This window comes from Egretta garzetta, unplaced genomic scaffold (genome assembly GCF_000687185.1).
Source record: "Egretta garzetta isolate BGI_Z169 unplaced genomic scaffold, ASM68718v1 scaffold147, whole genome shotgun sequence".
Taxonomy (NCBI): domain Eukaryota; kingdom Metazoa; phylum Chordata; class Aves; order Pelecaniformes; family Ardeidae; genus Egretta; species Egretta garzetta.
The window spans coordinates 715,375-741,321 of NW_009260173.1; the positions used below are offsets into that span (position 1 = coordinate 715,375).

Sequence of the window (25,947 nt, forward strand, 5' to 3'; positions counted from 1 at the left end):
TCTGGGGCGCCCCAGCCCTGTGTCCGTGCTGAGCCCCAGCCTGGCACGTCACAGGGTAGCGCCGGCTGGAAGGAGGCAGCCGCGACCCTTGCAGGTAAGAGCTGTTCACTGCCCTGGCTCTTCCCTGGCTCCTGCCTTCATGCCGTCATTACCTGGTATCTTGTGGGCTTGTTATAAGCGTTCTTCCCAGAAAAATTTTCTGTATTTCGAATGTTAGAGTGAAAACGAACTTTCTGAAATTATAAAACATCATGATACAATTAAATCAACGATAGCTTCTCATACCCGGACAGCCCCAAACGAAACAGAGCTTTATAAAAACAGTAGGAAATGGTTTGATGTATGCGTTCAATAGAAGCCAGCACATGCAGCTGTAAAAAAGTAAACTTTTGAAAGACAGCAAAGGGTCAAACCTCACAAATTACTGAAAAAAAAAAGGTTGGATTCTAAACTGTTCAGACAAAAATGGTATTGTCACACAAGTTTTCGACAAGAAGGTGTTAAGAGGCACAAAATATGTTAATCTGAAATAGATTGGTGAGTATCAATTTAGGACACAATTTAAGAAAGGAAGAAAAACAAATACTTGAGCTTAAAGAGAACAAATCAATGCGGTTCGAAAGCAAATACTGAAACAGAACTGATTTTCATCAGTCCTTTTAAAACAGTGGCACCATTTGCTACTTTTTTTTTTAGCTCAGCAAAAGTACTCTTTTTTTGTTTGTTTGTTTTAGAGCAGTATTTTTTATCAGCAGACATCACAGCTGCTAATTTTGTACTCTAGTAACTTTGAAGAAGACTTTTCTGAAGGCTACATACAACAGCTGTAAGATATTTTTTTGTTTTCTACCTTTGAACTTTTTCATCCAAGTGCTAATGAAAAAGAAATCACGTATTCATAGGAATTAATTAATATCATAGACCCAGAGGAGCCAACACATATCATCGCCCCCTGCCCCTATGTGCAAGTGTATGCACAGGGAAGGCCCTGGGTAAAGGTTTTTCTTCCCTGTCTGGACCAGAGATCCTGAGAAATAAGTGAAATTTTTTTTTGAATTTTTTTTTTTTTTTTAAATCAGGAGGCTGATAATGATAGGAGTAAAAGGCTGAAGTAATCATGTAATTTTTTTTTTTTTTTTTAATTTCTCACTCCTCAGGTCTGCCATGGTCTTAGACTCTTTTGAAGATGCTCTGTGAACAGAACCAACAGGCAAGCAGGAAATGACTGCTACTCTGAATTGTTTATGTCAAAGCCAGGGAAACCATGAATTTTGCATAAGTTCCATGAAAAAAAGGCAAGCCGGATGCTTTCACTCATGTGGCTTGGGGAAGGAGAGGCTTAGAGAAAATTTTACTAGTTCGGTTTATGCTTTGAAGCAGAAATTAAATTTCAAACAAAGCCAGCTTCTGTTGTTAGGTTCAAATAACGTTTTAAAAATATTATCAGTTCTAGGCTGTGGGGAGACCTGAGTGCGGCCGGTCAGGGCTTAAAGGGGGCCCAGAGGAAAGGTGGGGAAAATCTTTTTAGTAGGGCCAGCTGTGACAGGACAAGGGGGGATGGCTTTAAACTGAAGCAGGGGCGGGTTTGACTGGGACCTAGGGAAATCCCCTCTGAAAGGGGGTTTTCCCTGGAAACATTCAAGGCCAGGGTTGGCCAGGGCTGTGAGCAACCTGATGTAGTTCAAGGTGTCCCTGCTCCTGCAGGGGGGTTGGGCTGGGTGACCTCTAGGGGTCCCTTCCAACCCAAAACATTCCCTGATTCTATGATTCTATAATAATCATTATTGGAGATAAAGGACAAGCATTTCTTTCATTCCCAAACTCCACTGCTCTGGTGAGTCTTTCAGTAATCAATAGCCATGTTAAATGAATTTATAGAGTAAAAAGTCCCCAAGTGCTTGTCTATCTTGGCAACGCTCACCGTGTTGGGTAGATAATTGATAACAGGGAGGAGACCCCATGGATATACTTGTCCCTCCAATTTAGGCTCTGGCAGAGGCTGCATGAGCATCAGACCTGAGGAGCTCTTTTAAATTCGTGGGAGCATGATACCCTCCAAGGCCCTGGGCTTTGCCTGGAGCTGGATGGCTCACCATGCCTTGTGTTGCTCAGCTGTTTGCTCTTGCAAGGAGAGCCAAGAGATCCAGACAATGCCCCAAATGCTACAAAGCCTCCTCCAGTTTTCCTTTCCTTCTCCTCGGTGCCTCTTAGTACACCTTGTCCCTTATGCCAGCCTAGAACGGGGGGTAGGCTGCCCACATCTCAGCTGCCCTGGAAAGGCTGGCCAAGCCCCTCATGTGCAGCAGCTGTAAGAAATAATGGACAACACATTCCACAGGGCTTTTCTTTTCCCCCAGGAATGGGTTCCCAGTGTTGTTCTCTTGTTTCAAACCCAGCTTGAGATGAGAAAATGAAATAAAGACCAGGACGCTTTTAAGCAAAGCTGCCTCCTCGCATCTTTGAGTCCACTGAATGAACAACAGCGGCCGAGCAGCTGTGGCTGGGTTCCTGTGAGTGCTTTGGATGTTTTCTTCTCCAATGTAAAGCAGGTGGACCTGCCCTGTGAGTGGGATTGTGTTCGATATAAATGCATGTGCTGGGAATGCTTCATCCCAGTGAGGCTCTGCACAGTGTTGCAGATAAAAATTTTCACAGACAACACCATTTTCTCTGATTTCTCTGGCATTTTCCCATGGGGGAGCAAAGTGAATTCTGTTGGGAAGGGTCTGGATGCTAAACGTGTTCTTGCATCTCTCTTGCTTTGTCCTGCAGGTGCTCACTAGCGGTGAGGAAAGCGGGCTGCTGCGTGGCTGGTATTTCCAAAGCAAATTTCTCTTTCAAATGACCAAAGGGGCAGTGGCTGAGGCAGGATCTGCCCGTTAGCAGATGTAAGTAGAGAGGTTGTTAATTATAGCTTTAGGTACTTAGGAGGTGTTATTAAGCCCTGCTTGGAAACTTGTTCCCAAACCTGGAATGGCAGAAATTGTTGTAATGACAGTAAAATTAATTTGGAAATCATTTAAAGGAAGGTGGGTGTTTTGAAGAGGCCTGCTGGGTAGATGAGGAGCTAGAAAAGCTGGGATCCTATTTGTGCCTTTGCTTCTGCCCTTGGTCCTTGACCTTGCTTATTTGGCCTTGGGAAACTCCCTTACAAATGTGCTCGCTTTTGTAAAAGTTGCTCTTTTCCCAGTGTCCTGGCAGTGTCTGGTACAAGGAGGCCACAAGCCTGGGAGGACCCTCCAGAGGCACTGCAGTACAAGTGACACGCCATGGTGGGGCTGAGTAAGCGGCCGTGCTGTCCCCGATCCACCTGCACACCATGCCACCCCTCCCGAAGGTCCCTGCCATGAATTTTTTTCTGCAAAGAAGGTGAAAAGTGAAGATACAACATACCCGTTGTTTGGAATTCAGCATCCCCATCTCAAGATCATTTTCACAGTTTTTGGCCTTAGATTTGCAGAGTTTTATGAGGCACATTTTTATTCTCAGTATGAGATAATAAAATGATTTAGGGCTTGGCACTAGATTAAAAGGAGCGGGTAAAGTCCTTCCTTCGTCAAAGTAGGATAGCCAGAGCTTGGCACGTGCAAACTTCCACTCCACATCTGCGTCCTCCTTAGGAAGGAAAGAGAAAAAGAAACTCAAATGCATAATTAGTAAATATGAAGTCATTTAGCTATGACAAGGACAAACATACAGGTAGGGTCTAACTAGAATCAGATTTCTGTTTGCCAAGCCAAGACGCCTACACACAAAGTGTCTTTGTAGGCTTCTCTGCGGTGATCTCAAAATAAAGAAAACTTGAACAAAGCAATGGATAAACAGAGTCAGTCCTCCAAATACCAGACTATTTACTATTTCCTTGGCTATCAAAGGGGTTGTCTTTCAGCAACAATCTGGTGTTTATGCTATGCTGCTAAGTGAGTGTGCCAGAACGTACACAGAGTCATGGAAAGCAGAAGAAACTTTTATGTGCACAACAACAAAGACTGTCTCTGATGAACTGCGATGCTGTCTAACAGATAACTGTTATCACTGCGTTTGCCAGGAATCCCCCATAGGAGAGGCTAGGTCACTGGTTATTATCTTCTATTATTAGCTGATTTCCTCATTGATCCTGTTTGCTTTCACCATCCAATATCCCAGATCAAGACACCTTAATTCTCTTACTATTCACCTCCTGCCACTGATGAAGGTGGACAAAAAGTCCATCACTCAGTGCCTGCAAATCTCCTTTATGAACTGTCAAGGTGGGCCACCATCACTTCCAAGTCCAAGGGCAAGGTTAGCACACACTTTATGGATCTGCTTGGCATTTCTACAGGAGGATGGTCAGGGCCATGTATCAGGGCCATTTATCAGGCAAAAGAAAGGATGAGCTCTACAGCTGTTTTCATTGTGCTTTATATGGAGGCCAGCAGCAGCAATGGAAGCGTGGGTCTGCCAGCACCCTGTCCTCGTGCACATCTGTGTTCTGCTGAAATTAATAACCTCTGATTACCCCGTACCTCTGAAACCCAGTCAGAAACCGGCATAACGCCGCTGAGATTAATGCTGCCACAGCTACAACAATATGTCTTTGCCGATGGAGCAGCATCCACTTCTGCCATTTGGCCTTCTCATTGCTTGGGGTTGCACCTCACAGAAGCCTTAAACTGAATTACAGTGGAAATCACTTGTAAACAACTTTAATGATTTTCTGTTAAGCAGCTAAGGAACTACTGATGGAAGCAGCTCTCCTTTCTGGCTGGCAAAAGGGTTTTTTCTTTCCATAAATGCAAAGTTGGCAGAAGGCACTAATACTTGAGGCATAAACAGAATAAAACCAGAAGTAGCTGGAGATGTTCAATGGAAAGCATGAGAATGCAGTCTTGTCACTCCAGCGAACAGTAAAACATGTCCCCACGGACCATAATGGAACTTAATTCATAGGTAGTGACCACCTTCTGTCGTTATTGGCATCGCTGCCATCAGACACACACACTGGCAAAGGGACGTTCTCTGCAGTCAGGAGGACGACTCTGTCTTCAGTCTCCCTGCTGCTGAGGATTGAAAGGAACTAGGACAAGATTTACTAGTTTTTCCCAGTCCTCAGGTAGGAGGATCTGGGCCAAATAGCCCACACTTGCTTTGCTTGCTGCTAGTTACAAGCGGTCTTTAACAAAGTTTCGAAAATTTCCATGCAATCAAGAAGGATGAGAAAGCATTTTTCCAGGAAAATGGTCGTCACAAAGTTTAGGCTGGAAAGTTAATATAGGCCGCCTATTCAGGTATTTTTAGAGATTTTTCGTCAGAAATGTTCAAGAGCATCTCTACCTACTAAATAAGCCAGAAAACGCAGTAAGAGGCTGGGACCCTTTCAGAAGGAAATCGTGTTTCATTAGAAGAGGATTCAGGAAGATGCTTGATCCTAAGCGATTAGAAACCTTTGGGGAAATGACTCTGCCTTCTGCATGCAGGAAAGCTTCTGGGGCAGCGAGCATATGTAAGGTCTCGCTGACATTTAGACTCAGTTAAAGCACGCACAAGATGGAGTTATATTTGCGCCACAGTACATGGATGAATCAGACATTACAGTGAGAAAATATCTCCAGCCCTGGCCTTTTGCAGTGTCAGGTTCTGAGGGGAGATTAGAACAAATAATTAATACAAACCCAACTACAGAAACTTGACATTTAGCAAATCCGGAGGAAGAGGTGACTCAGCATTAACATTACCCAAATATTTTTTGTCTGCCTTTATTTACATTAGCAGGGAGTTGTTTATGTCCAAAGCATTTTAGCAAATCCAGCCTGCTCATAGCAATCCAACTGAACAAGGCTGGGTAAACCCTGCAAACGCCTTTTTGCAGAAACCTATTCGTGTTCTTCGAGGGCTGCGTTCGTGTCCTTTAACTGTATGAACACTCACAAAAAGCAGCTTTTATGTTCTGCAGACCTAGACACTCCTCAGAAAAATCTCTATCATCGACCTTGTGCATCTGGTATTTAGAAAATAGGGAATTTTTAAATACGTGTACATGAATTTCAGACCTAGATGGGCTTGGGCTTTTAAACAGTAGAGAACAGGGCAAAAAGCCAGGTGAAATATTACTTGATCTATCACAAGGAAACAACACAGCTAAGGTAACACAGGTGGATAAATTATCATAACCAACACAGCAAAAAATATCACAGACTGCTCTCATGAAATACATGTAAGGGAAATTGGGTTTACTCACAGATGGTCATTAAAACCAAGGAAGCTGAAGTTGTTCTAGGAATGATGCAAGGCTAATTATGAACTCAGTCCTAATTTGCGGAGGACAGACACAGCCTTAACTCTTGCACAGCATAAGAGCTGTGTTTCAACAGCACCCTAACCTTGTGTACAGAAAAAGCTACGGCTTCCTTGCGTTTTTAACATTTTCATTATCAGTCATAAGTAGGTACATTGAGTTTGTAATCTAATTTCTTGTCTTACCTCAATTTCCTGATAGGAGTTGTTGATCATGGCTATTAGCATATTAAGCAGCACCACCACCATAGTCACATTATATACTCCATAGAGTACGTAGCCGATATTCTCAATGAATTTATGATCGTACTTCAGCACCACAGATATCACTTCAGATAAGCCAAATATTGACCAGAATAAGGTTTTAAAACTTTCTTCCACCCTAAAAATAAAGGAAACAATCACTTTATAGAGTTGACAGCAAGTTAGCCAGGCCAAGTGCAATCCACCGATACAAATGTGATGCCTTGGCACAGCCACTGTAAGCCGTTATCCATCATCCAGGGATGTGCCAAATAATATGGCCCGCTTTGATTAAGAAATACGATTTCTGACTGATACTACAACGCTACAGTGTCCCCTGTTTTGCTCCATCTGTTCTTCTCAGGTGGATTATTTGTCACTTGGATTTTGTTTCCCTATTAAGGACTTCATGGGCAGCTTGCAGTTTGAAGCTTTTGGCGGCGGAGGGGGGGTGGATTTAATTCTACTCACTCCCCCGTTTCTCATCCAGAGAAGACAGGCAGAGATTAGCTGGGCAAGGGAAGAAGGAACCTAGTTTGACCTCCTTACAGGCAGTTTCCAGGGCAGAAGAGAAACATTACTTTTTACCTGGGAGGAGTGATGGAAAAGTTCTGATTAGTGGCATTAATATAATGAGCACACAGTGAAAATATAGTCAGCCCATCATCTGATTTTCTTCCCATCCTGCTTTAGGTCTGCAAACAAGTCAGACACCCAAGCATTTGTAGCAAAAATTTGAAATTAAGGGGTGGTAAAAGATGTTGCAGAGAGGCATTTTGATTTGATCATTACCCTTGCTTGAAAGTATAAAGGAACCAGAGGAAAATAAAAAGGTTGAAAGATAGGAAAAAAAAAGAGGGGAATAAGCCAGCGACAAAGAGAAGTGGGGCTGGGAAGGATGCAGCTGGACCGGCAGGTCAAAGCAGAGCCTGATTCGGAGGAGTCAAAGCCATAACAGGCAGGAGGGGAGCAGCCGAAAAGGGAGGAAGGAAGGAGGAGGAGGAGGGATGCTGGTAAATTTTGGAAGCCGCTTGCTTAATTTTTAATTTAGAAACAATTTTGCCTTCACTGAACAATCCGTAACATGTTAACAGGTAATTACCTCCCCTCTCCCCCTGCCTGCCAGGGGGTAAATGCCTTCTTAGAAAACAACGCCATTGACAAATTAGTTTCATGAAGTGTTTTTTACAAGGGTGGCAGCCTAATCCTGCTAAATCTCTTCATAAAGACAGATTATAGACACAAACTACGACATATCCTAAGGGAACAATAAGCTTTACATCAAGCCCAGTATCAATTACACCATGCATAAGACCAAAATCAATTAATTTCAACCCTTTGAAAGGTTAGTGCAGGGACTGGGCAATTCCTTCTGCCACAGCAAACTGGTATTTACCTCCCATCATAACTTACGGTATTCCAGATTCCATTTACAAGTAGTAGTAAGACTGCAGTAAATATTTAGGCTTTATTCTTAGCCAGAATAAGTGCATTGACTTGTGGGAAGTAACCTTGAGTGGTGGTTCAAATAGACGCTGCACAACTTCATTTAAAATGTGGCTTTGTCTCCAGTCTCCCTGATACCCAGGGTCACCATGTTCAGCCCCCCCTTGCTGCTTTGCACGAGGCTGGGACACTGTGCAAAGACACGCTTGTGGGCCATGACTGCACTGCAGACAAGTGCCATCGCTTGCGGGATGTCTCCTCTCCTGTAGCACCCTGCACTTCTCTCCTGCCCTCACCTGCAGCAAAGGGTCGCTGGCATCAATGTGTCGGGTACCCCTCACTTTTATGCCAGCAATCTGGCCAGCGCTTATTCCATAAATATTAGACTTTCCAAGTTAAAGAACACATATAAATCTCTGGCTTTGAAACTCACCACCTAAGTCACTTATCAAACTAATAAAAACCATAACCCCCAGCCTTGATCCCAGCTGCGCCCTGCTATTAACCTTCCTTTTTTTAATTTGGAAAGGTTCCCTTAGCTTGCCACCCTGCCGGCAGATTTTAATATAACATGTCAACTCTGCTCCTTTTCCACAGCTTTAGCCTTAACCTTTGTTCTGGACTGGTGCCAGATTCTCCTTGAAAAGTTAATTAAGGGCTGCAAGTGGCCTTGACCGCCCTGAGCACTGCAGAGGAGGCAGGCAAGGACCAGGGCGCTGGGCTCCAGGGCAAATGGCCATAGTCCTTATTCCCAGTGCCAGGTAAGGCACCAGTGCCCATGGTGGTGGGACTGGGAAGGTAGTGTGAGAGGTGGACCTGACCTGCGGCACCCCAAAAATGGTCCTTAGCAATGTCCCCAGGCAGAAGCAGGTCTCGCTCTTGTAGCAGAACCATTTCTAAGGAGACCTTGGACCAGTCCATCCCTACCCTCCACAAAGGCTGGATGGCTCTTTCCTTCCCCTTTTAGATTGCTGCCAAATTGCACAAGATTTGGCACCGGTCACAGGGAACATCAGTTGGGGTTTTTTTTTTTTGTCTCGCTAAAACATGAGACGAGGATGTTTGGAGCCAAGTTCTCCAAGATTCCAAGATGCTGATGTGTCTCATCGTTGCCAGCTAAGCAATTTACCCCCTTCCTGCAAGGTCAGCGGGTGTTTTATCCTTCTCAAAGGCAGACAAATGAAGGAACGGAGGAAGTCAGGAGTCCTGCCCAGACTGACAGCTCCCGGCAGCGGGAGGATCTGGCAGGGGCAGATTGACTGATGCTCTTTGTGGAGACGGGTATGCTGCGGTCGCTCTCTGTACTCTGGTAGAGCCAACTGTTGCAATGAGGAGAGAGCAGGGGGACTTTTTTGTTTCAATACACATAGTCCTGTAGAAGTTAATCAAAGATTTTGCATCAAGGAAGAAAGGAGACCATAGGCAATCATCTAGTTGAAGATTTTCCTCGCTTTTGTAAACAGCAGCGTACAGTTCATCAGAAACCATCACGGCAAGGCTGTGATTTCATGTCAGTCTTGTGTCCTCCTCTTTAAGACAGCTTAAGGCATCCTTTCAGACTTAGCTCCTTACATTGATTGGTTGAGACTTAACACTACCAAAAAAGCAATGCAGTCAATATAACCTACAACAACATCACATTTTTGACAAAGCAAAACGAGAAGAAAAAAAGGCTCCAAGCCTCGAAGTAACATCGGCACTGAGCAGTGAGTCACATGTCCCTTTGGGGACGGGGGGACAGAGAACCTCGCCTCGTAGCCTTCAGCCTGATTTGTGATGCGGAAAACAAGATGAACACCATCAGTCTTGCCTCCGTTTCGATTTTGTTTGCATAGCATATTCTTAATTACAGGCTGTTTCAAGAGCTGTGTTCTGTACACAGCATACGATAAACAGATAAATATAGCTGGGGTCGGTTGCAACCGCCATGGAAATGGTGCTCTTTCCAGCACTGAAGAACTTAAAAAAATGTTGGAAGTATAACACGGTTAGTTAAATAATGCCTGCATTTAACTGTGCGAAGTAAAGTCTACTGCACCTTTTTTTCTTTTGCATCCAGAACATTCAAATGGAAGAAATGACACAAACCTTGCATGGTAACTCGGTTCAGAGGCCACTGGGATGCTATGTGCTTGCTCTGTAGATGGCAACACAAGCAAAATGGAGCACATGATTTCAGAAGTGCAATAGCAAGGGAAGGTGAAAGCTGAGTTACACCAGACATTCACTGATTATTGTCATTAGAACTAAGCCAGCAATTCCCTCCAAGTGTTATCCGGACAAATGTACACTCTTTTTTCTGCCTACATACTGTCCTGGGAAGCTGTGGTTTTCTTAAATGTGTAATTCAAAGTTATTTCAGTGAGCAGCCATTCATGTAAGGTTTCTCTCTGAGGCTCTCCAGTGAGTTGTGAGCCTTTGAGACTGGCTGCAATCAAGGAGTGCACAAACCCAGTGGGCCTTTCTCCGTCATGACCAGCCAAGTGATCCCCGAGAATCAGCTCCCATAGTCCAGTAGTCACATTTCTGAGTACAGAAGTGGCGTTCTGTAAAATTTCACCCGTCCTCATTAGAACTCACTTACACACCTGCCAGGAAATGCATTCAGTGTCATCTCTGAAGTCGCAGAAGGGCTATGAGGACACCAACGTAAGTGTTATTCTTCTTTGCCCTGGTGAATTTTCAATGAATGAACAGCTGAGTTCCTTGTTCATCTCTAATACCAAGATCTTCCTTCTTTTCATGAATAAGTTAATGGAAGAAAGGAACCTGCCACCTTCTGCAAGGCCCACAGGCAGCTCCCAAAAAATAGAGAAGGCAACGTTGCTAGAGCTGGTAGCTGCCCATCTGCCAATATAACCTTGCCATTAGCTTATTAAAATTCTCTGAGACCGTATAATTCAGGGTTTCTAGCTTGTTGAATGAGATGTCTGCGGAAGATTTTCAGGATGGATGTTAATCTATTCTCTTTGTTTCATATGATGAAAGGGCTCATTTTCACTGATCGTCATTTGGTACTCCTGTGTGTTTAAATAATCAGAAGAAAGTAAGTCTATTTTAAATCTCTTTCAAATTCTTAAAAGGAAAATTTATGCTCCTGGAAAATCTGCTTCATAACAAGATGAAGTCCCTCCAGGATAAGTAGTCACCAGGCTGAAGCTAAGGAGGAAGAGCACTGCCTTTTGACAAGACTGCCCAACCCAAACACCCCACAGGCATTTAAGCAATTTCTACGCCAGTGAGCCGTCATCATTTTAGTCAATGTTTGCTCATTATTTCTGTCGAAAGATTGCAACTACTGGAAGATCCACTTAGGTAATGAGTGCTAATGAGAGAGTTGCTGCACGGCATTGCATCAGAGACTGGAATTTGTCAGTGATGTGCTCTAGTGACGTGCCTGGGGGTACGATAACTGAGGGTTACTGTGCCACCAGGCAATCGAGGATGGTATCAACTCAACTTCTCATTAAGTCTTGTGCTTCAAGGGCACCTCCTTCTCTTCAGATAGGAAGCAAGTCACATCCCACACACTCAATTTTCTTCTACCTTACTACCGAGCATGAATAAATGTAATTGCATCTCGCCTCATAAATCCTTCCATTAAAATGTATCCTGAGGTTAGAGGAGAGGTCTAGAAGGCGTATTTGGCTCAATTAGAGAAAGTAAACATCATGTTACAAGGTACATGTCGCACAAGAGGGTGGGGTGGTAAAACTGACTCCTGTGCATTTGGAATAAAACACTCAGGACAGAAATGATGCTGGAAAGGCCATTTCTCCTGGACTGGAGGAGCTACGAGCTGAGCCCCCCAGCTCGCCAAGTGACACATTAGGGAAATGCCATCAAATGCCAGCTGCTGTCTGCTCTGCATCTGGTAACACCGTGGGCTCAGGCATTACAAGCATGGCCTGGTCGCCTGGAAGTCAGATCACAGCAAGGGGAAAACATTATGCCAAGCTTTCCTCTTCCCTCACAGACGGGTGGGAAGGAAAGTCCCCACCGTGTCCCTAAGGCAAGTCATGGTGGTTCTGTGAGACACAAAGCTGACTGCCACAGTGCTATGCTGGTGCCACATCGCAGTGCAAGGGAGGAGGTTTCGCTGTGGATGCATGGGACATGGCCCTTAGGCACAGCAGGGCACCAGGATGTCCTCTCCTCTGAAAGCTCCTACATGACCTCAGCTGCTCCCCTCCTCCCCACCCGCCCCAGGTTGGGGCTTGGGTTCCCAGGGTCTCAGGGAATCAAGGTTGCATTTTGCGCTACCTCCGAAGGGTTGTAGGCTTTCTGTTTTCAAAAGCAGCCTCAGCCTGAACCTGATTCCAGAAGCATTTTACAACTTCTTTCTCTTTCTCACATCCCTGACAAGGTGGAGACAGGGCCTCTGGCACAGCCATCTCCACGGGGCCGTGTGGCCACCCAGCAAGGCGAGCATGACCCAGGCAGACCCACTGCCCTGTGGCCAGTGACCCGGCATGATGCTCTGCGCAGTTTTCGCATGGCCTCTGCTGAAAAGCACCTAGCCAGAGTTTAAGAAACACAGCCTAGGCACCCTGGTTTATTTTGCGGCTTTAAGCATCATGGCTAGCGGCTGGCTCTGCAGATGTGCACCTAATAACCACAGCTGCACTCAGGTGGTATCCTAAAACACACCTCACATAAGCAAAATCCTCCCTTATTTTACAGATATTTTGGCTTGCAGTTTTAAGAACAGTAATCTGAGGTCTAACCTCTTCTCCACTGCTTCTCTGGACTCATGGAACTGGACATCTCACAGAACTTTTCCCTGAACTGTTATTTTGATTTCCAGAAAGAACCATTTCTGAACTCCACATCTCCCTGTGTTCAGGCCTTGAGCTGGCTACCAAGGCTGGAGGCTGTGGTACAAGTTTCCCAGGCAAAGTCTGGATGTGACTTCTCCACGTGGTTGGAGTAGAAACTATCTGAGCAGACCTTGCAGCAGCAGTGGACCAGAATGGATTGAGCCCTGTGAGAGCAGCCACTTTTCCATAGGTACTCACGTTGTAAACGCGGGGTTGTATTTTGCACCAAGGTAGTAAGAGTAAAGGTTGAACATTCCGATCATGAAGGCCAGGAACACCATGATGAAGATGACCATAAACTTGAAGATATCCTTCACAGTCCTCCCCAGAGAGATCTGCAGGGGGCCGAAGCTTTCGTTGGCTGGAAGAATGTAAGCAATGCGGGAGAAGCTGAGTACCACAGCTATTGCATACAGTCCTTCTGAAATGATCTGAGGATCCGAGGGAAGCCACTTGTTCCTGGCTAAAACAATACATGTACACTGGGTATTAGTAACAAAAAGTGTTAGATGGAAGTTATGATGATACATGAACCCTTGTCAAGACTCAATCTTGGTTTTGGCCAGGAGTTAAAGATAAAAAACACTTTGGAACAACTGGTCACTGAAGTCCTCAGCATGCTGTACAGATACAGGTGAGAAGAATTAGCTGGATTTTTCACATGGTAAAGGTGAGAAATGAACAAGTCACTGGGATTTACCAAAGTCACACAGCAAATAAATAACATGGCTTTAAATAAATTTGATATTTTCTGTTTCCTAGTCGAACATAAACTGTGCTGTGCCTTTTCCACCTGAAGCTCTTGAGATGGAGAAACAAAACCACAGCACAGTGGAGTTTGGCTACAGATTTGGATACACTGCACTGTGTCAACATTTGGAAAGGAAGCATGAGGGAGACTGAGATCTCTATCCCTACCATTCAATCAGAAAGTTAGGATTTGTTCTGATAAAGCAGATATAAACATCAAGTGTATCATCTTCATGTTATCTTTAAATTAAAACCAATTCTTGCAGTCTAGTCACTATTATTTTTACTGTAAAAAAGCTTGTTGTTGATAGCAGGTATACATCATTTATTTAATTTACTGAAAATTTGAACACTTATGTTAATATAGCTTATAAGTGTCCTTGCATAACTAAGCTTCTTGGTGAAAAGATTGTGACCCAGAGCTAAAACATGTGATATCTTTAAGGACACAGCCATAAACCTAGGCATTAGTTTCAGTAATCTGAACCAAAGGAAAAGCAGCAGATGGAGGAATTCGCAGGATCTGGTGGTGCCATTCTGTTCTGGACCCTTTGCACCTTTGTATCATGAACTCACTTTAAATGGGTCAGCAGCAAACTGGAGAGAGAAAAACCACGGCATCATCTCGGTGGCCTCTTGCTTGCCTGGGCTGAGAGAGGGAAGCTCCCCTTCCGCAGGGACATGCCAAGCAAGAGGCTGAGCCAGTGGGACGGGGCCGCGGACCCACCAGCGAGTCTGCGGCTGTGCACCCGGCTGTGGGGCCAGGGCACACGCCTCTGGTGCCGCACGGTGCATGCCTACAGTGGATGAAGTCTTCCTCTCCAGCCCAAGCTGGAGCCCATCTCTAGAGTAACTACCCTAGAACCTTAAGGAGCAAATGGCGTTCCGTCGTGCCCAGCTCTCCAGTTCCTGCAGCCCCTCTGCGAACAAGAATCCCCACGGATTTTTCTCAGGGTTACATCGAAAGCTTGCAGAGGCATGCAGTGAATGCAGTCCCCGCACTGGGGTGCAAGGCTCTATTCATTTGTGACTGCCAAAGAAAAACCATTTCAGCTATCAAAAATAATGTTGTCAAGGTGATGCTACTGCTTGCATTTCCAAATGTTATCACTCATAGATGGTAGAAGGTCTCCAAAATAAAGGTTTTCCTCTTGGAGGAGCAGCAGCTTATGGGTGTAATTGGAATTTGCATTTCCGTTGTACAGGTGTTGGATGTAACAGAGGTGCAGAGCACACCACCTGTTAGAAGTGCAGCTCCAGATCCTATGGGTGTTCATGCATCTCCCTCCCTCTCACATTTGGAAAACTGAGCAGGTTCATTCATCTCTAATTTAAAATATATTCTGCTCACTCCCAGTTCCTGATTATTTGTTGCTTGAGCTATTTTGCCAGGATGTGATTGACCAGAATGTAGCCTTAGCACAAGATTCGAGACTGAATGAGGCTCGGATCTCGATGCCTTTCGGACTCTGTAGGAAGATGGCTGGAATGGGTAGATCTGAGAAGAATAATTTGGTTTAATTAGAAAAAAACCTACATAAATATCACAAAAAGAAAACTGCTTTCAGCACTGCCATTCAATGGCCTAAAAGAATGGAAGCATTAGAGAAGAAAAAGCCTCTTACCATAAGTAAAGTAAGCAACTTCAGGGGGAAGGGTGACGTTACTGAGGTCATCATCTTGGACGTACTGATCCACGTACTGTTGTGCTTCAGTCGCTTTGAGAAAAGCCATGAACCTGGCGGTGAATGATGCCACGAAGATGGACAGCATCCCAAAGTCCAGCAGGTTCCAGAGATGCACCACGTATTCGCGTGGACCCTCTTCCCAGATCTCCTTGCACTCTGACCATATCATGCCTGCGGAAAGGCCAGAGCACGTTTAACCAGCAAACACAGAAAGTGCTTTTTGTATTCAGGCAGACCTGTTTCCTGGCTGACAGTAACTTCTAAGGTCAAAACAAATAACTCTTAAATTAAACTGAATTCCTTGAGAATGGCTCACATCATCTTTTCTCAAAAATTATTAAAAACTTTAAGCTTGTATCTCCTTTTGTGCGTATGAGGCAGAAACTTTGAAATTTCACTATATGAGTCAATGATAAAGTAGATGTCTGATGAGATCAGAGAAAGCCCGGTTCAGAAATACTGAAGACATTAGAAAATTCTACTGCTGATCTATTTGGAAGAAAACGTAGCTTTCCTCTCTTGTCCCCACAATCTCCTGGCTAAATTGTGCCACTGAAGAGGGTGTCGTTATCTCTGCCGATGTTTTCCTCCTTTCCTAAACCGGTGGGTGGATCTGGTTTGGGAATGGAAACAGATCTTTGTGAGTGAAAATCTGATGCAGCAGTAAATACAGGATGATCAGAGAAAAGGTAAGACAGAAGTTCTGTGCTTAGAAAACTTTCCATGACATTTTATATATTAAATAATAATGGATTTCCATGCATTAAAGTCTGATCCACCACTTTGAAAACCCTGAGTTTAGTCTGAATTTAGGATCTTTCTGCCAACAGACTTACAGATAAATCTAAATGCCAAACCCAGCATATTCAAACGTTTTGACATCCATGTTCTACTGGAGAGTGCTGGGGAGGACAGGTGAATTCAATGGGCAAACTGGAGCCAAAAGCTCAGGTCAAGTTCACCAACTTGCCCAACTTTCAAACAAATCAGGGCCCCAGGGCCAAAATTTTGCTTCTGAATAGCTAAAATATTTATCAGTGGGTTAAATATTCTAATATTTCCCGCACTCTACCCAATCCTGTTTCCATAGCAGCAGCAAAATTCACATTTAATCAGGCAGGAACAGTGCCTGCCAATTTCCACGTGGCCTCCTGCAACCTTGTCCTTTTTGTGAACTCTCCTTCATCCTCTTTGCTGGAAGCTCTCGTGGTGTGGCATGTCAATGCGTTTGCTCAGCTACTTCGGAGACGGCTGGAAGCACACAGTGACCCAAGAGGCCCAGTCAAAAGCTGGGCTATAGGGAAGGAAACATGTCAGTGTGAATCTGGCTGGAGGCTGGAGGAATGGAGAACTGCCGCTGTCAGTCCTCGTGCATGGGGAAGGGTTTGAGAGCAAAAGGAAAGCTAAGGCATCCATAGCCCCAGAGGCCAAGGCGCAGCTAAGGCTGAGACCTCCATAGACCTGGACTCGCCAGGGAGGTCCTTGGAGCCGTACCCCAATTAGGTTGTGCTCATATAGATCTGTCTTGGGAGAGAGCCTGAGGTCTGCTGAGAGCCAGAGGAGGGCAGGAGAGGAGCCTCCCAGCTCTTCTCTTCAAGTCCGCAGGTGCTTGGCTGAGTAAAAGCAGGAACTTCATCCCCAGCTGTCATTTGCCAGGAGTAAGATTTAATAATAAATAGTCTAAGGGAGAAGGTGGAAGAATTGGTTTCTCAGGCAGAAGCGAGGATGAAATATTACAGAAACATTTCTAGCTAAAAAAAAAGGTAGCCCAGAAGCAATATGAGACATTAGCCCTACGCATTACGCATGCGTGTCGTGTACAGGCACGAAAGCCCTTCAGGGAATATCACAGGCGTGGTAACCCCGCCGAGTAGAATGCTTGTCCCCTGACACACAAAAATGTCTTTTCTGGTTTAAATATTAATTCTCCCATCCAAATTTATTTCTAATCTTGGTCACTAAATATACCTCGGTCGTAGATTAATGAAGTAAGGAACGTCTAAAACTGAGTAGCCTGACTAAAATTAGAATCACTCTGTGAAAGTATCACATTATTGGCCTATAATTTACCTCATTCTTTTTGCCAACTGTGTGGCAATCATTTTTTATCCATACAGATGGAAAAACGTCCATTCAAGACAAGTAGAAAAGTTACAGTAATTATTCGGTCAGTATTGCTGGGTAGTTGTAGATACATTGTGAGGGAGTATTTCAAACCTCCTCCTTAAGTAAAATTACTGAGAAGAGAAAAAGCCGCTAAAATTCAGGGGATGGGATGCAAGATGGGATGTAAGAACAGAAATACGGGAAGGCGACTAGACACCGCAGATTTGCCAGGATGGGACCGCATTTCCGTACGGTGTTTCTGAGGCACCCAAAGGCGCTGGGAGGGGTCGTTCCCCTGAGTTTCATGCACAGAGGGGTGGGATATGAGCAGCTTCTGCAGGTCTTGTGTGCCTGTCCTCCCACAGCAGGGATAATCAGAAATGTCACCTTGACTGGTGTTTCTGGTTTTGGCAAGGGAAGGGCAGCCAAGCTACAGGCACAGCCTGTCTGGAAGAAAAATGGAAGTGTGCAAGAAGTGCTGTTCCCCACCTGTGTGCAAAAAGGAACGGTTTGTCAGATTTTTATAGCCACTGGCCTGGTACATAAATCACAAGCAGCTGATGTTGGAGAGCTGCCTTTGAGCCTTCCTGGATCTGCCAAAAGCTGTTGGATTAAGAGGGAGAGTTGTGCTCAGATTGCGTCTACCCAGAGCTTAACTGCTACCTTGGCTGCTTTTGCAGAGGGGATTTTGTCGCTCCAAATGAACCCTCCCTGCTGCCAGTGCCTACTTTTGTCCATATTGCTCACGAGAAAAACCTCAGCCTTCCTCACTAAAGGCAAGAGATGGGAAGACCCGGCTGCAGGGGCAGAGGTAGCCCAAGGCAAAAAATGAGCCACAGATGAGCTGAAATTGCCGTGGCCCATGTACGAAGGGGCAAGTTCTCCCTCCAGAGCATGGCGGTTTACTCTGTGCTGACAGGTTTATCAACTAAAAAGGTGTTCTCCCACCTAGAAGGCTGTTGTTTATCTGGCTGCTCACGGGGATGTTACATGGGCTAGCAACACTACCTGGCTGATGCAGCGACGGCCTGCAGCCATTTCAGAGGTGGAGGCTAACGGGAATTAAAGCCCCTGATACGGATTTTTGGAGCAGAATGAAGTTCTTGCCTGGCTGCACGTCATGGCCTCTGCTTGGTTTACTCCATTACTCACCTGCATTACAAGTAGTGGGGAGTAGGAGATGGCAATGGTATCTTTTTGCATAACCCCAGCCTGAAATTCCCCTGCTGGTAGTTTTCTCTTAAAATATATATATATATGGGGCTCAATTTTCATATCTTTAGCAAGATCAATTGCAGGGAGTGCTATTACAGGTTGTGCTCACTCATGGCCACACTATGCTATGCTAATGTAGCACATTATCCTCGAATAATGCCATTCTGAACATGCGTCATAATTTTGTGGTTGACAGCCAGATAACTCAGACAGCCAATTTTCTCCCCAAAAAAGAAGCAAGATCAGGGACCTGTAAACTAATTTCTCAAAAATGGTCTGCTATGGTTGGAACAAGGAATGTGTCATCAGCATTCATCATTGCTGCCACAGAATGAAGGAGAAAAGAGAAAGAACAGAAACAGAAGGAAGGGATTTACAAGCTAAGAATAAATAAAATCAGACTTTTTGCTTGTATTACAAATCAAATGTAGGTAGCACACCTCCACTGTTGGGTCTGAAGACAGCAACCGCCAAGTAGGATTAAATATAGCTATGTATATTTAGTACGCAAGAGTGAGATTTATTACAGTTCAGCTTATGCTTACTGTCTACTTACATTTGCCTCTTTGGAAAAGCACGTCTTGGCAACTTTACCCATGATATCTATCTATAGCATTTACCTTTATTTAATTGGTTTTCGACCTACATATCCATATTTATAATACCTACAAGATTTTTGCACCAAAAGTCTGGGCAGTCTGCCACCCTTAGTGCTTTTACAGTTCCTAAAGTTCAGGGTCGCACATGGGGTTCAGCAAGTGCCCAAGCCCCCGTGCCAGCAGTCTGCAGGCCACGTGCACCCAACGTTCACCTTAGTATCGCTGAAATATTATTTGAAGCTTTATGCAGGCAGACAGGTAAAATGGCCAGAGAAGACTGTCAGTGCTGATGTAGGCAGTCATTAGAAAATCTCATTATATGCAGAAGTCTATACAATGAATCACCTTTCTTCTCCCAGAAAAGTGAAAACCTTCGCTTTAAATGAAATGTTTTCTTCTTCATTTCTCAGGAACTCACTAGACAGACAGATACCTACTGCCTAGAAGAGAAGAATACCTAGTCTAAAATCTAATCATCTTGTCCAACTGCTTTAATACCATTTTAAAAATATATCTTACAGACTTACTCTATCCAGTCTGGCATCTATTCAGTATTTTCTAGCCTAATATCCTGTATGGGATTCTGATTATTGCAGGGACAGGGAACAAAGCAATGGCGGCCAGGAAGTCATCAGACAGAGCAGCCCTATCCTATTTTTCAGGCGGGTTTAATGCCATCAGTACTTATGGAACAGTGGAATTATTCGATGCAAGAAAAGAATCAAAATCATGGTGGTGAGTAAAAATAGATACAGAAGAGGTAGGCAAAGATTCTGCAGAGTTGATAAGCTCAATTTCCCAATAAATCCTCCTGAGTTTATTCAGATTAGTGGCTCAGGGTAGCTGACCTGCCCGGAATAAATTGTGCCTATAGGAAAAGTAATACATCTGAATTTGCCTATAACTCCCTGGAAGTTTAACTTGTGCATGTGACATACTTCTGCACTTGCAGGGTTCATCCACATGAATCCCTGCTTTATAATTGTTGGATAACATAATTTCTTTTAAAAGATTTGAGCACCGTGCTGTCCAGTTACCAGTAACAATTTCATACTGTGAACATCATAAAATCCAACTCTTATTTACCTAGCAGTTTTCATCGCTAGATCTCGGAGCGCATTACAAAAAGGTAAACAACAATATACCCATTTTGCAGGTGAAGAAACTGAGGTTCAGTGAATTGTAATAGGATCTCATGGCAGAGTAATGGAACAGGCTGGTGGTCACCCACGTCCCAGTGGACCCTTTTCTTTCTGCTCACTATAGGTAGAGCAATGTCCTATAGCTGAGCTATTAGTTTCTATTACTGTGTCACCTTCTTTAAGATGCAATGATTAAACCAACAGAGGCAAACAAACAACATTGACAGCATTCACCATGGAAAGTGGAAAATCAGGAAAATGAGAATTTGCCAAGCATCATTCAATGTTTTCAAAAGCAGTGACCAGGATCAAAGTCTTCTTTGATCCTCTTTTAATCAAAACACTTCCATCAACCTCTAATCTAGCCTCATGGTGGTTTTCTTTTGTTTTGGGGGGGGTTTGTTGGTTTGGGTTTTGGTTTTTTTCCTTTGTCTTGTCACGGTCTATCATGCTCTTCCTAGTCATGTTGGATTTCCCTGAAGGACTTGTAAACATTTTGGTTTTGCTTACCCAATACCCACTTCATGATCAGCAATTCTGTCCATGAGAACTGAGTTGTTTTGACTCTAAATATTTGTTTTGGATGATCCGTGATGGTCTCGTTGGGGAGATTTTTTACTCCTTCAAACCGATCTGAAGCGTTCACTACTAACAGTCCAAGGAAGATCGTGAAAGAAACCGCATGTGCCACAAACTTCATGAAAGGACTGCGGAGGGTCCGTCCCAACTGCAAGGAAACATACACAAGACATAAGGGTTTTTCCCCTCATCCACCTCCTGGAAGATTTTTTCCCATAAAAGTTTGAATCACTTGCCTGAGGTAAAAAGGATTCAGAAATGTATTCTGGACCATAAACTAAATGGGGTTTAGATTTGTTCAAGTTGTTCTTTGCTATTACTAAACATTATGCACTGCAGTTCAAATTATGCCCGTTGGATGATTCTCTATGCGTGGCAGTATCTTACATTGCTCCTTTATACCCACACATAACGTCTAATTGTCCTGGCCGTATGGTAAGTGGAGAAGGAAGAGACAGGACATTTATATGAGACATGTTTGTGCGTATACATGTTATATGAATGTATTCATGCGTGTCAATATAAATTCTAATGACGGGCCCACTTCTCATCCTCACATCGTTGTTATATATCGGAATCTTTTATTAATGCTGAATTCTTGGTTCATTAACGATGTGTAGGAAATAGCATTCTGTTTAAAGATTCTTTGTTAATGGGTTTAATATGCTTTGGTATGATAGTCTTCTCGCATAATTACTACAGAAGCTGGAGGTTCAATCTGCAGGACACAGGGATTTATTTCAAGACATTAAACCAAGAATTATAGCAGCAGATAAAGATTTGTTTGTTAATTAATTTAAACAACACTCTTTTCATTTTACATTTTCTGTGACCTAAGAAAACATTACTCCAGAAAGATATCAGTGTAGAAGCATTTTTAGGAGTGCAAGGACCAATGTCTGTGGCATTGGTCTCAACATCCAGCAATGCAAGTGCCATCCTGTACGTGCCCTTCCCCAAACCCCATCGACGTAAATGGGAATTTTTTTTTGCAGTATGTTACTCTGACTCATTTCCCTTGATGACAAGGTATCCTCAACATTTTCTTTATATCTACTGACTTCATCATAAATTTTCATAGAAAAAGGACTGAAAAAAGGAAATTCTTTGTTTTCTCACTTATCTTCAATAGCAGCTTTGTTCAAAGCAGCCCAGGCCTCTGGTCATGGCAGAGCAGGAAATATTGTAAAAGCAGGACCCTTTAGGTCTAGCAGAAATTTAAAGGAAGCCTTATGATTCTGGTTCTTATTTCATTTTCTCCTCTGAATTTTTAAAATGTCAGATAAAACTTTCATGAAGTTGACAGAATAGTAAATCCTACTGGAAAAATTGTGTGTTCCTAAATACCAGAAAGACTTCACAATAAAGAAAATGAAAAAAATCTGCTCTGTGCCCAAGGCCTTATTAACATGCTTGCTTCTTTCTTAGGTCAACAGGGATGTGTTTAAGTGTGTAGCTATTGCACTGAATCAAACCCCAAGACTTTTTAATCTTGTCTAGGAATATTACAGCAGATGTAGGAGCAAATGGAGTGTGTTAAAACCAATCCCAGCACTTGTGCTGGTTCACTCCTTTGCTGTAAACCTTGGTGTAGTGTTAGTTCTCAACAGCTTTTTATGGCTGGTGTTGGGTAGATTTCCATTTTGTAGCAAAATTTGTATTTTCAGCACAGAGCCGATGGGTTGATGGGATATGTTTGAACAACACCCCACACAGTAATAATGTCAGATGTTCTCCTCGTGTGTCCTGCCTGAGAGAGCTCAAAGAGCGAGAGCAAAGTATAACAACAACTATGGGCAGATGGGACCTTACCAACAAAGTTCTAAAAAAGCACATTTGCAGTCTGTACAAGACTCATGTCTACCCTGAATTCACTAAAAGAGAAAAAGCCCTTTCTATTGAATCATGAATTCTCTCCAAATAATTAGACTTTTTCTGCTATCTACAGAAACGTAAAAAAAAAGAGGCCTGAGATTAAAGCAGCACAGCCTTGGTTATCAGAGAAATAATCCCGCGTATTACAGAACTAAATGAATTCTGCGGGTAATTTCACTTGGTTCTCTACTGATTTAACACAAGTTTGCATTTACTCAGTGTAACATCAGCATTTTATCCCCTTTATTACCGTGGAAAGCTTACAATTTTTTTCTTGAGTTGATGCTTTTCCTATCTATCTTCTCAGAAATCTGATTTCTAGCTAAGAGCTACAGGAGGTGAAAGCGTTGACTAGAATATTCTGTAAAAAATTAATGAAGCGTCAATTCCTCCAGCCAGCCTAACGCTTTATGACAATGAGATATATTTTTCAAGCAATATGATAGAGTTAAACTCAAGGTGTGTAACTACTTGGATGTATCAATTTCTCAATTACTTTTTAAAATCAAAAATACCACCTTTCATCAAATCAGGATTGCAGGGAAGTGCCTGGCTGTCACTGTTAAGGCAGAAGCACTGACAGCGTGTGAACACAAAGGTTCCTTCTTGGGAGAACATCTCATTTCATGACTTAGTATCCTATCTGAGTATCCTATCCATATTATAGGAAAATAATGAAGCATGCAGACATGTCAAAAAGAAAATATATAAAATGTGATAGTGAAACAGTTTTCCAAATGCCAATTAATCTCTAATCCAAGAGACAGGAACAAATAAAGATAGAAATATCATAAAGAAAAAAGCCATTACTATTTGCAGTACTATGCTCACAGCAGAAGGATGAAGATTATTGTAGAAATTTTATGCCGCTTATCTGGGGAGGAAAATACCCAGAGTAAAAAGGCAGAGGTACAGCTTTAGGTGGAGTGATCCATTAAAGTTCCAGTGCTTAAACGACGCTGAGTCTGTCCCAGTGGGATCTATGGTCCGTAAATCCCCAGCATGGCTACATGAAAGCCAGAGAACAACCCAGGCAACGAGCGCCGTGTATGAATGACCTCTGGTAGCGTCGCAATTTTTAAATGTACACTTCAACTGACCAGAGAAGACAGAAAAGAGTTCCTGAAGTTCTGCAGACAGGCCAAACAGCCCCACTTGCTCTTGTCGTTACCTTTTTGGGCAGCAGACTGTGCAATTTTTCCATTCTACCTCTTATCTTCTCTTTTGATCACTAGTGAAACAAGTTTTGGACGCCAACTTATAAAGCAACAGTTCATTTCAGGGTCACAGCCTCCGTGAGATGGATGAGTCAACACAGATATTCCAGGGTAGGATAGACTTACACTCCACGGGTCTTGTCAACAATTTGTGCATCCAGAGGTGAATGAATGACCGGCACTAAAATTGGTTGTAATAAAGACAGCTCTGTGCAACTGAATGCAAAAGAAGACTTAAAGAGTTTAATTGCAAACTCCACTTAATACTATTTACTAAATTTTCAAGGGTGGCATTCTAACTCCACAGAGCTTTGTTAAAGAAAATTTTCTGTTAGGGGGTAAAGGCTTGAAAACATATTCCTTGCTAGGATACATAAGTGCAGGAATTATTTTGAGATAGGAGTTACTCTATTACCTGATGTCAAACTGCAGAATTTGACCAACGCATCTTAAGAATGTGAAACGCAACAGTTTTGGGCAGGCCAGCTCCTATAAGCAGTATTCCACATTACAGAAGTGACCTGCACTTTTCTCACTGTCTTAGCCCAGAAATGGGTCTCTGACTCATGCCTAGGCTTCCATGTGTCTTTTAAGTCAGGCCTGATTTGATTTAAGTTAAATATCTTGGCTATTGTTACTATGGAAAAATTATTTCATTACCCAGTTGTGTAACTTCAAGATTGCTTCCATGACTTAAACCCAAATAAAACACTTGTAAAACTGACCAGGACAAAATTGGACTGCTCAGAGCACCACATGCAAATCTTCTGCTGACGTTACCATCAGAGATGCTGCCCATGTAAAATCGTCTGCAGTAACACCATGAGAGGATACAAGGTTTATGCATCAACCCTCCCTCAACCATCAAACTTAATAATGACTATTTTGGGTGAGGTACCAATTCATGGGGGAGAAATGCATTCGTTATTCAGTTATTTCTATCACAAGCCCCAATCAATAGTCAAGTCACATTGTTCTGATCAAGGCAAAGCCATGCATTGAAAGACAATTCCTGCCTGAAAGAACTTTCAATTTGACCTTATGAGAGACATTTCCATATGCTTTTTCACAGTCTAAGGTGGGGTGAAAAGAAAGGGACGTCGAAAAATAAGAATGCACAAAAGGTTTAGTGCAATGAAACCGCAGTCGATGAAAAGTTAAGTTCCCCTCCCTCCATTTTTCAAAATTTTAATACGCCTACTTCAAGCAATCAAAACCAAATCACTTTCTCAATCATTTGTTATTTCTGCTGTAAAACTGACTTATTTTGGATTTTTTACCTCGGTTTTTTCCCCTTAGTTTTTATGCTTTTCATTTAAATTCTCCACCTATTGCTAGTCCAATTGTTCTTGTATTGCTATATTCAAATGTAACCTCTGTAATTCTGAGAGTACACCACAACTGTTGCTGTTGGCTGGTGTGCCGACTCCCAGCCCGTTCAACAGAGGTGAAGGAAATTAAACAGCTTCAGAAATCCCTGCCAGACTGAGGTCTGGCATAACGGGATCAATGTAGTAATTCCACACATTCATTCCTCCTGCAACCTAACCAAAACCACCCGCAACACAGCCTGGTGTTCACATGCCCTTCTCTGTGTGAAACTCTGGGGTCCTGTCCAGTATTCCTAAAAGCTGTGGGGGTTTGCGATGATACAAAACTTGAGAAAATTGAGAAAACATTCTCAATTACTCTAAGAGGAAGCTCTTTTCTTGGAAATATTTTGGAGGACACCAAGTCTTAAACATACTTTATTATCTCAGATGTTCTGGAAGACTGTTTCCGAAAAGGTTGTGTGATTGCATCAAGATAAACCTTTCCAAATTATAGTCTTTCCTTAATGCACATCCATGGATATATCATTTCTTGGGCTTGACAAATTTAGAAAGGATTCCTCACTGGCTTTTAAAGGAAGTGGGAGAAGATGCTTTCAAGACTGAGTAAATTACCAGCACCAGGGGGCATTCTATCAAATTTCAGTACATCTGATGAGC

The 25,947-nt window shown here is 43.2% G+C and overlaps 1 protein-coding gene across 2 annotated transcripts in view; it reads right to left on the reverse strand.

The window, feature by feature from the left end:
- The window catches only part of TRPC7 (transient receptor potential cation channel subfamily C member 7), a 76,659-nt gene that overhangs the window by 7,541 nt on the left and 43,171 nt on the right, over positions 1–25,947 (reverse strand). For both annotated transcript variants that reach the window (XM_035897157.1, XM_035897159.1), the window contains exons 4-9: positions 20,796–21,012; positions 15,161–15,394; positions 12,984–13,248; positions 6,463–6,658; positions 3,394–3,615; positions 153–233 (exon numbers count right to left, since the gene is read on the reverse strand). In XM_035897157.1, coding sequence (XP_035753050.1) covers positions 153–233; positions 3,394–3,615; positions 6,463–6,658; positions 12,984–13,248; positions 15,161–15,394; positions 20,796–21,012 — 1,215 coding nt within the window. The remainder of the gene's footprint in view (positions 1–152; positions 234–3,393; positions 3,616–6,462; positions 6,659–12,983; positions 13,249–15,160; positions 15,395–20,795; positions 21,013–25,947) is intronic.